Source organism: Pollicipes pollicipes, unplaced genomic scaffold (assembly GCF_011947565.3).
Source record: "Pollicipes pollicipes isolate AB1234 unplaced genomic scaffold, Ppol_2.1 Scaffold_5724;HRSCAF=6776_pilon_pilon_pilon, whole genome shotgun sequence".
Taxonomy (NCBI): Eukaryota; Metazoa; Arthropoda; class Thecostraca; order Pollicipedomorpha; family Pollicipedidae; genus Pollicipes; species Pollicipes pollicipes.
In genome coordinates this window covers 50103367-50114389 of record NW_023596746.1, presented here as the reverse complement: position 1 = coordinate 50114389, position 11023 = coordinate 50103367, and the positions used below count along the sequence as shown (strand labels likewise).

Below are 11023 nucleotides of genomic sequence, written 5' to 3'. Positions count from 1 at the left end.
TCCACCAATACTGACAACCCAGCTTTGCCCCTGTGGCGCCAGCACTAATTCAGCATCGGCAGAAGAACCGGCATGATCTAGCTTACACCACAACAGTGGAGGCTTTCGATGCATCGGAGAAGCAACTGGTTTCCATTAGTTTTGTTTTTTACCTATTTTTACCAGTTTAAACAGGTTCAAAGTGGTGCAAGCTTAGAAAACCACATCACTCCACATTTTATCGATTTTGTTGTCATGTCCTAGTCGCGTCGTTACCCGGGCGCTCAGCAAGACCAGCAACAACACTAATAATGCAACAGCATGATCACAATATACGGCATATGCGCTACGACTGGCAAATAAATTAGTGTCTGAACCTGCGCCCTACAACCTCTGGCCATGGGTTGTGATCAGAAGCTTGTCCTTTTACAATCCATTGTAATATGTGACCACGCAGAAGTATGGATCAACCACCCAGCGGTTAGTGACCATCTTAATATTACACCTATAAGCTTGCTGGATATGGGCACAATCAAATGTGCATCAAATCAACAGGTAGCAATTGGTAAGTGAAATTGTGCACACAGTTTGCAACTCACGCCATACTGTGTGCACACAGCACGCAGTATGGCATGAATTATTACTACAAATTGGTGCTACATAATGGGTACTGCATTGCCAGCTGCGGCCACAGCAGCACCCAAGCCCTGCATCTCCGCCGCGTTGTTTGTGAAGACCGTTTGACATTTGGATCTGTTCTGACGTCAAAACCAGGGACGCAACCATTAACAAGTCAGCTGGCTGTGGCCTTAGTGAGCGGTTGTGTGGATTCGTTGGAAACTGAATGTCATGAGAGTGACCAGATCATGCGTGCATAAAATGGCAACGGTTGGTATCGATCTGCTTGGCACGATATTACCTCAATGTGACAAGAAACCACGCCACAACCGAAAATTTCAACGTAGACTGAATTGTTCAGATAATTCCCCAATATTAAACTCGAACGGAATTTCATAACAAGAACGTCATAACAGACCAATGATAAAACGAGGACGACATCCCTCAAAATAATACCTAATAAACTCAGAACATGCCTGGCAGAACAACAGAACAAGAGCACGCAAAAAGGCTTGTCACTACAGGACAAAATACGAATAGTAGCCAGGCACCGCAGCACCAGGTCGTGCTTGCCGGGCCTCGTCAGGACACCAAACAAGTCTGCCAAAGTCAGCGGCGGGCAACCAGCCATCTGACACGGCACCGCTTACCACCGCCCCCGGCCTGACGGGTCACGCTCCATCCCTCGGCACATCTCGAGACCCGCCCCCGGCAGCCAGCCATCCAACGCGGCACCACCTACCACTGCCCCCGGCCTGACGGGTCGCGCTCCACCCATCGGCACATCTCGAGACCCGCCCCGGCAGCCAGCCATCTGACGCGGCACCGCCTACCACTGCCCCCGGTCACGCTCCATCCATCGGCACACCCGCCACCGGCAGCCAGCCATCTGACGCGGCACCGCCTACCACTGCCCCCGGTCACGCTCCATCCATCGGCACACCCGCCACCGGCAGCCAGCCATCTGACGCGGCACCGCCTACCACTGCCCCCGGTCACGCTCCATCCATCGGCACACCCGCCACCGGCAGCCAGCCATCTGACGCGGCACCGCCTACCACTGCCCCCGGGCCACGCTCCACCCATCGGCACATCTCGAGACCCGCCCCGGCAGCCAGCCATCTGACGCGGCACCGCCTACTACTGCCCCCGGTCACGCTCCATCCATCGGCACACCCGCCACCGGCAGCCAGCCATCTGACGCGGCACCGCCTACCACTGCCCCCGGTCACGCTCCATCCATCGGCACACCCGCCACCGGCAGCCAGCCATCTGACGCGGCACCGCCTACCACTGCCCCCGGTCACGCTCCATCCATCGGCACACCCGCCACCGGCAGCCAGCCATCTGACGCGGCACCACCTACCACTGCCCCCGGCCTGACGGGTAGCGCTCCACCCATCGGCACATCTCGAGACCCGCCACCGGCAGCCAGCCATCCAACACGACACCGCCTACCACTGCCCCCGGGCCACGCTCCACCCATCGGCACATCTCGAGACCCACCACCGGCAGCCAGCCATCTGACGCGGCACCGCCTACCACTGCCCCCGGGCCACGCTCCATCCATCGGCACATCTCGAGACCCGCCACCGGCAGCCAGCCATCTGACGCGGCACCGCCTACCACTGCCCCCGGTTACGCTCTATCCATCCGCACACCCGCCACCGGCAGCCAGCCATCCAACACGGCACCGCCTACCACTGCCCCCGGTCACGCTCCATCCATCGGCACATCTCGAGACCCGCCCCCGGCAGCCAGCCATCCAACGCGGCACCGCCTACCATCCCCCCCGGCCTGACGAGTCACGCTCCACCCATCGGCACACCTCGAGACCCGCTCCCGGCAGCCAGCCACCGCGGCAGGACGCCGCAAGCCCGCTCCGTGTGCGCCCCAGCGCTGGAGCCCAGCTCCGGCCCGACGTCGCTACAGCTGAGAATGTGTTTACTAGGGCCGGCCACGGCAGAGCGCACGGACGGCGAGCGACCTTTGCGGCCGACTGTTGTGGCGTCAGCGGTGTCGGGTGTGGCCTTTACCGGCCATGGTTCCGGCTGGTCAGCCGCCCGCGATCGTCGACCGACGCTGACGGACGGTAGATCAGCCACCACAAAATTGCCTACGCTGGCGGGCTTTTGTGCCTAGGCGTTGCCAGAAGCCACCGCATAGGCAGCAAATCGAGCCTATTTAGACTGCGGAGGCACCCACGTCCCCGCAGCATCGCGCAATCAGCAGCAGCGACCCCCTGAGCTATCACCATCAATGTGCGGTTTTCCGAGTCGCCGTAATCGAGTCGCCGTCGAGCCAAATCACATGAGGCCGGCGCCGACCGTCGCATCTAAAGTGCCGAGCCATGTCGCTCGTGATCCGAGTCGCCGGGCTCGAGCGCCGCCCTCCCGAGTGCTCGCCGCTGATTGGCGCCTGGCCCGGGCCCGCTCCCCCGAGCCGCCAGCCACCACACACCTGTACCACAGCCGCTGACTGAAGCCCAGCCCGGGCCCGCTCCCCCGAGCCGCCGGCCACCACACACCTGTACCACAGCCGCTGACTGGCGCCTGGCCCGGGCCCGCTCCCCCGAGCCGCCGGCCACCTCACACCTGTACCACAGCCGCTGACTGGCGCCTGGCCCGGGCCCGCTCCCCCGAGCCGCCGGCCACCTCACACCTGTACCACAGCCGCTGACTGGCGCCTGGCCCGGGCCCGCTCCCCCGAGCCGCCGGCCACCACACACCTGTACCACAGCCGCTGACTGGCGCCTGGCCCTGGCCCGCTCCCCCGAGCCGCCGGCCACCTCACACCTGTACCACAGCCGCTGACTGGCGCCTGGCCCTGGCCCGCTCCCCCGAGCCGCCGGCCACCTCACACCTGTACCACAGCCGCTGACTGGCGCCTGGCCCTGGCCCGCTCCCCCGAGCCGCCGGCCACCTCACACCTGTACCACAACCGCTGACTGGCGCCTGGCCCGGGCCGTTCCCCCGAGCCGCCGGCCACCACACACCTGTACCACAGCCGCTGACTGGCGCCTGGCCCGGGCCGTTCCCCCGAGCCACCGGCCACCACACACCTGTACCACAACCGCTGACTGAAGCCCAGCCCGGGCCGTTCCCCCCAGCCACCGGCCACCACACACCTGTACCACAGCCGCTGACTGAAGCCCAGCCCGGGCCGTTCCCCCGAGCCACCGGCCACCTCACACCTGTACCACAGCCGCTGACTGGCGCCTGGCCCTGGCCCGCTCCCCCGAGCCACCGGCCACCACACACCTGTACCACAGCCGCTGACTGAAGCCCAGCCCGGGCCGTTCCCCCGAGCCGCCGGCCACCACACACCTGTACCACAGCCGCTGACTGGCGCCTGGCCCGGACCCGTTCCCCCGAGCCGCCGGCCACCTCACACCTGGACCACAGCCGCTGACTGAAGCCCAGCCCGGGCCGTTCCCCCGAGCCACCGGCCACCTCACACCTGTACCACAGCCGCTGACTGGCGCCTGGCCCTGGCCCGCTCCCCCGAGCCACCGGCCACCACACACCTGTACCACAGCCGCTGACTGAAGCCCAGCCCGGGCCGTTCCCCCGAGCCGCCGGCCACCACACACCTGTACCACAGCCGCTGACTGGCGCCTGGCCCGGACCCGTTCCCCCGAGCCGCCGGCCACCACACACCTGTACCACAGCCGCTGACTGGCGCCTGGCCCGGGCCCGCTCCCCTGAGCCACCGGCCACCACACACCTGTACCACAGCTCGTCCTCCGGGTTTTTGACGGCGCAGAACTGGCCGCCGGCCACGGCGTCCGGCCGCAGCGGCTGCACGTTCGCCGGCTGGCTGTAGTGCTCCTGCATGGCGTGCATGAGGGCACGCAGCTTGCCGCCCTCCAGGTAAGGCTGAACCTGCGGGCCGACGACGGCCGGTCAGCGGCCGCCGCCGCGCGACGGCCGACGCACCAGCTAGCTCCGTGTGCCGACTGCGGCAACGGCACACACAACGGGCAACAAGCTTGGTGTACCTCTGGAGCACACACTAGCAGCCGTACCCTATTATTCGCACCCAACATGCGATACGTGGAACACGTCAACGGTATGCAGGAGACATTTTAGTAGTTGTAGCCTGACATTTAGGATGAGGTTTTACGCTGCAGCGGAAAGCCACGTAGACATTTCAACGTTCGTGGGCGAAACACACCTTACATAACCAACGACCACAGCAGGGCGAGCCTTCCAGGACGAGCTTTCCACAGTCCCGGCAAGCATACAACAAGAAACTGCGCACTGCGCGCAATCCGCCCGTCCGGCACACGCACCCCAGCGCCGTCCGGGCACCCACGTATATGTTCCAGGGACTGGAGCAGAAGGAGACGGTGACGTCGAGGTAGCCGTCACCGTCGCGCTGTACGCGGTATTGCTCGACGGGCTGCAGCTGAAGCCGGCCGAGCGCGGCGTCGGCCGCGGGTTGGGCGTCGGGCGGCGGCCGGGGCGAGGCCAGCCGCAGCAGCTGCTCCGTGGGGCTGGGGGAGCCGCGCGCAGGAGCCGCCGCCGCCGGCAGCGAGGCCGTCGAGGACTGGCGAGAGACGGACGGCGCCGCCGCCGCCGCCGAAGCCGTGGAAGACTGTCGGGAGACGCGGTCCGCCCGGCTGTGGGAGGGCACCGGCCGGGACCGCTGAGGTCGACACGAGGAGTGCGTGCGAAAGAAGGTGGCGGGGGCTACACGTCCAATTGTGAAACAATCGGCCTGGCGGACTTAAAGCCCCTTCCGCCGCATTCTATACACGGCCATCTGACAGTTTACCCCCTCCACCCGTCACTACGCAAGCCTGACGCCACTGGCAGAGTGGTTTGCCGCATTCTATAGACGGCCATCTGTCAGTTTACCCCTCCAGCCGTCACTACGCAAGCCTGACGACGTCATTTGCAGAGGGGTTTTCGACTCGACAGCTGAACGGTAGTGGAGCGTTGCTGCGCTGGCTCCGAGCCAGGCCTCCCGGCACCAAGTCCAACGCAGCTCCACCAAAGGGCCGCCTGACGTAATCGCTGTGTGGCATAAGTCTGACACCACGCCAGCCTGGCGCACCAGGGGGAGCGCCGAGGGGCGGGCAGAGCGGGCGGCCCCGCCCACGCACCCAAACCGGCAGTGTGCTGGCGGCGCCAGGCAGGGCGCCGCATCAGAGGAGGCGCCGCGCCACCGGCCGGGGCCAGCGAGCCTCACCTGGACATGTGCGCCTCGACGGCGAGCGTGGCGTTGATGGAGACCAGCTCGTTGTTCTCCAGCCTCTTATACGCCTCAACCTCGGGGACGCCGGCGGCCGGATTGGAGGTCACGCGGAGCACCACCCGTGTGCCGTCCCTCGGCACCTGGCACAGCACACACCGACGTCAGGTCACACGGCACGCCGCCCATTAACGTGGGGCCACTGTACGCTGCCGCGACACGCCTGTGACACTGCCTGTGTGCTTGATGTAACGTCATACAGGTACGCTCATGTACATCGACGGCTGGGTTCACTAGTCGCTGTTTTCCGCTGATGATTGACAGCACAAATATGCCCGCCAGCAAAAACAAACAAACCCTCACCTCAAGGTCGGACCATTGCCCATTGTGCTGTGAAGTGCAACTACACACATGGCCGTTATTGGACACTGGACCGTCGTTTCCACGCACTTCTCTTACTGCTACCAAAAGGCCACAGGCGATGTGACGCCACTGCACTGATGAAGGGACGCCACTGCACAGCCTCATACAGCGCACTCCGCGGCTGGAGGCTCGCTCCTGCACGAAGCACTGACACGCTGTCCGCGGGACGGCCCACGTCGCCTCTTTCACCGCTGCAGCACACCGTACCAGCGGCGGGCGGCGCCGCACCACACCGCACCAGCGGCGGGCGGCACCGCACCACACCGCACCAGCGGCGGGCGGCGCCGCACCACACCGTACCAGCCGCCGGCGGCGCCGCACCACACCGCACCAGCGGCGGGCGGCACCGCACCACACCGCACCAGCGGCGGGCGGCACCGCACCACACCGCAACCAACGGCGGGCGGCGCCGCACCACACCCGTACCAGCCGCCGGCGGCGCCGCACCACACCGCACCAGCGGCGGGCGGCACCGCACCACACCGCACCAGCGGCGGGCGGCGCCGCACCACACCGTACCAGCCGCCGGCGGCGCCGCACCACACCGCACCAGCCGCCGGCGGCGCCGTACCATCTCCGTGAGCCGGAGCGCAGCACCGTCGGTCATCTGGACGCCGCTCAGCCGGACGGTCAGCGCCTGGGCCGGGTGTCGCAGCGTGGCCGGCAGCGCGCGCAGCTCCGAGAGCGGCACCACCGACGTGTTGCCGTAGTCCACGAACAGGACAGACGCCTGAGGCGGGCACCGCCGTCAGGGGGCCGTGCCACGGTACGTGAGACGAGGTGCGGTAGCCCGTCGGCCAGACCGGCACGCGTGGCGGTTAGGGACTCACAAAGAGGCACGGGGGGGGGGGACGAGGCACTCCTCTGTGGCGATGAAGGGCCGCCATGCAATGTTGGTCTAACACAAAGGTGGTAACTGCTACGGAATCAATGCAGCGCCGGTACCGCCATATCGCTCCGATACCCTGTACCTCTCACCACCTCCCACAGGGGCGACGGCCGGCCCTCCCGTGACCCCCCGGGACGGCGCTGCTCCCCTCTCCCCTCACCCCGGAAGTCTGAGCCCACCCCGCGTCCGTCTCACCGTGTCCTGCTGGGGCGGCGCCTGCACGCACGCCCGGTACCAGCTGCCGTCCGAGTAGCGGGCCAGCAGCAGCGTGCCGGGCGCCGCCGGGACGGGCGCCGCCGGCGCCGCGGACGCCGCCTCGCCGGCCGCCGCCACGCGCTCGCACACCTCGTGCGCGTCGGCCGTGTCCAGCTGCACGAACACGTCCCCCGTCTGGGCCGACACGTGCACCACGAACGCGTCCACGATGCCGCCCGCCTGCCGGCCGAGCCAGGCGCAGGGTCGGCAGCCGGCCAGGGCTGGTGGTGGTCACCGAGGCCGGTGGTGACCGGCGGCGGTACGGACGGCGGAGCACCCGGCCCGAACCACCGCACGTCTCGGAAACAGCGCAACACCTCGACCAACAGCAGGAAACCACATACAAGGCCCGTGCTGATGCACACGCTATCTCTGATGAATGATACACACCAAGCCCGTCAGGTCCCGAGCAGCGGCCTGAGCGCCCCGGGCCGGGCGCAGCCCGCCGGCCGCCGCTCCCTCACCGGCGGCAGCGAGGGCGGCGTGTCCGCCTCGGCCAGCTCGCGCAGCGTGCTGTTAATATTGATGTCGTCATCGCCGGATGTGTCGAACAGCACCACCTCCAGGCGGCTGTCGTCGGCCTCCACCACCTGGCGGTGGGCATGGCGTCAGTCTCGCCCCGCCAGCGGTGCTGCACGCCCACGCGCGCGCGCGCGCGCGCGCGCACGCACGCACGCACGCACGCACGCGCGCACGCACGCACGCACGCGCGCACGCACGCACGCACACGCGCGCGCGCATGCGCACGCACGCACGCACGCACACACGCGCGCGCATGCGCACGCACGCACGCCCACCCGCCCACACACACACACACGCACACACGCAGGCACACACCCCACCGGTCGGTGCCCAAAGTAGGACGTCAGATGGCCTGAACTGACGTAGCGGGAACGAGAACAGTTGCCTTTTTGATACAGAGGAAACGACCGGCGTATTGTAAATACGCCGGCAATGCAGCTCCTGATCCTTTACGCTGGTTAATGATGGAAGACAACACGGAGAATGAGGAGCAAGACAACGCAAAAAGGCTGTCGTCGAATCGCTGTCCCGCTCAATCTACACACCTCCGCAGCTGACACCGACCGCTTGCTGTCAATGGACGTGTGGCGCTAATTCAAATCTGTTTAGACTTTCTGATTTGACGGCCAGGTAGTAGGCACGAGAATGCTGGGTTCTTCAGTTATGATAATTGCTGGAGCATCATAGCGCGCTCCTGGTTGGAAGCATTGCTTGAAAGTGTCGAGCTCGGTGCGACGTTCGGCGGAGTCCGTGCGTGGCTCCTACCATCGCGACGCACGCGGTAGGCTCACCGAATATTCTGCCATCGATAGACAGTACAACCGACCGGCGAGAATACCAGGATGTGCGGATAGCAGACACCACCACACCACATCACACACATACGCCACACACCACACACACACGGTGGCAGACTCTACCGTCAGCATCCCCTCTTCAGCCACGCAAGCACGCACGCACGCACGCACGCACGCACGCACGCACGCACGCACGCACGCACGCACGCACGCACGCACGCATGCAGGCACGCCCCGGCGTCGCAGGACCCACCTGGCACATGAGGCTCTTGCGAAGCGCGAGCCGGCTGAGGGCGTCGCGCGCGCCCGGCCGGTCGCCGTCCACGCCACTCAGCGTCGCGTGCAGGGCCTGCCCGGGCAGCTGGCCGAACCGGGCCGCGTCCAACGGACTCAGGCTGCGCGCCGACACCAGCTCCGTGTCGCCGATGTCGACGAAGAACGCCGACACCATGTCGTCCAGGATATCGGTCACCTGGACCCGGTGCGGCGTACCGTCCACCTGCCGGTCGGGGAGGGGAGAGGGGTGAGGGGAGGAGGGAGGCGGAGCGGCAGAGAGCTGGCAGCATCACAGACTCGTCCGAGCAGGCTGACACGAGGCGTTTCGAGCGCGGGTCCTCGCGCCCGTCGGTACACGGCGCGGTATGAAGAGCTCTGTTGTGAGACAAGGCAAGTGATAGCCTATACCCGTGTTGCGTACTCTTAGCATAAATAGTAAACTTGAGTAGCGTCGAGATTGAAGGCTTCGCCAAGCGCAGCCTGCGTGATTTCCAGGCAGAGACAATTTTACCTCAGCCTGTCAGTACCGAGATATTTACGGAATTCGCCATAGCCTGAAAAAGAAACGGGATATTTACGTGCCTTGCACACCAGTAATCTCTACCACGCGTGGTTAACTTTTCACCTTCCCTGTCCGGAAAAATTTGGGGCGTATGTGGGAAACGAACACATGTACTGATGAGCTCCGAACCCAGCACTGGCCGCTTGCTTTGAGACCGGACCGGCGCGTTTGCCCTTACACCACGGGGCAGTCACAGTCAACTGCCTTCTGAAGTTCCACACGGAACCCCGCGCCACGCCTCTCACCACAGCAGACTTGTTGGAGCGCATGCAGCCTCAGTGACACATCCCAATGTTGTCGCTTGAAACCCAAGCCTGCCACGGCTCACTGTGCCGCAGATGGCAGCCCCCCCCCCCCCCAACCACCGATCATCCCCCCTCCCTCCCTCCGTCGGCCACCGTCCCCAGTCGCAGCAGCGCCGCTACCACCCACCTGAGCCAGGTAGAAGCCGCCGATAATGGGGCTGACTGGCTGCCGGTTGTCCAGCAGGCTGACTTCTATCTCCGACAGCAGGTCCTCCAGGCGGTCCTGTGCAGGGAAGGCGGAGTCGGCCGTCACAGTACTATCACATCACATCATAGCCTAACACGGTCAGGGGTCCGGCCACCGCAGCCGTCACGTGCCGCCAACGCCGCTCATCCCACCACCTGTGCGCCAGTCGTTATGTTGGTGCACGCCGGCGTCGGCGGTGTGTCAGTGGCCACGGCACGCACGGGCAGGACCAGAAGCTGCCCGGCCTGCCTGTGTGAGTCGGTCACTCACGATCAGGCATAAGGGTGTACTCACGCGACATCCCGCACTAGGGGCTGAGTGTAATATTGCCCGCAATGACAACAACTTCGTAATAATGCGAACAATTGGCAGCAGATTATTATGAAAATAAACCTATCGCAAACACACAAAACCACGGTGGGAAATACCACAACACAAACGCCATCCAAACAGTGTGGTCCCCATTCAGTGCTGAATCCACCAGCCGGAGAGCCCACGCACGCGGTTTCCACCGTTTCGATTGCGCGCATACACCCGAGACTGATCGGTCCCATGGCACACGCCCCACATCCCGGCCGGACTGGTGGAGTGCCCGCCGCCCCTGCCGGACCGGTGGAGTGCCCGCCGCCCCTGCCGGACTGGTGGAGTGCCCGCCGCCCCTGCCGGACCGGTGGAGTGCCCGCCGCCCCTGCCGGACCGGTGGAGTGCCTGCCGCCCGGCTGGACCGGAGGAGTGCCCGTCGCCCCGGCTGGACCGGAGGAGTGCCCGTCGCCCCGGCTGGACCGGAGGAGTGCCGCCGCCCCGGCCCGAAATGCCTGCCACCCCTGGTCGGACCAGTAGAGAGCCCGCCGCCCCAGTCGGAGCGGTGCGCACCTGCTGCTCGCCGATGATCCGGAACGCCAGCTGCGAGCCGCTGAGCACCCAGGTGACGGTGACGGCGAACATGTCTTCCTCGGGCAGCGCCACCGTCTCCAGCCGGGTCAGACAGTCGGCCCGGTCGGCCGGCGACGG

General features: G+C 65.5%; 1 protein-coding gene across 1 annotated transcript in view; it reads right to left on the bottom strand.

Moving 5' to 3' along the window:
* LOC119103582 (tudor domain-containing protein 1) overlaps positions 1 to 10992 on the bottom strand; it is a 12133-nt gene extending 1141 nt beyond the window's left edge. Inside the window, exons 1-9 of the mRNA XM_037227167.1 lie at positions 10886 to 10992; positions 9953 to 10048; positions 8936 to 9181; positions 7828 to 7953; positions 7304 to 7543; positions 6791 to 6949; positions 5794 to 5939; positions 4915 to 5221; positions 4324 to 4481 (exon numbers count right to left, since the gene is read on the bottom strand). Of these exons, the coding sequence (XP_037083062.1) occupies positions 4324 to 4481; positions 4915 to 5221; positions 5794 to 5939; positions 6791 to 6949; positions 7304 to 7543; positions 7828 to 7953; positions 8936 to 9181; positions 9953 to 10048; positions 10886 to 10957 (1550 nt within the window). The 5' untranslated portion in view covers positions 10958 to 10992. The remainder of the gene's footprint in view (positions 1 to 4323; positions 4482 to 4914; positions 5222 to 5793; positions 5940 to 6790; positions 6950 to 7303; positions 7544 to 7827; positions 7954 to 8935; positions 9182 to 9952; positions 10049 to 10885) is intronic.
* Positions 10993 to 11023: the final 31 nt, after the last annotated feature.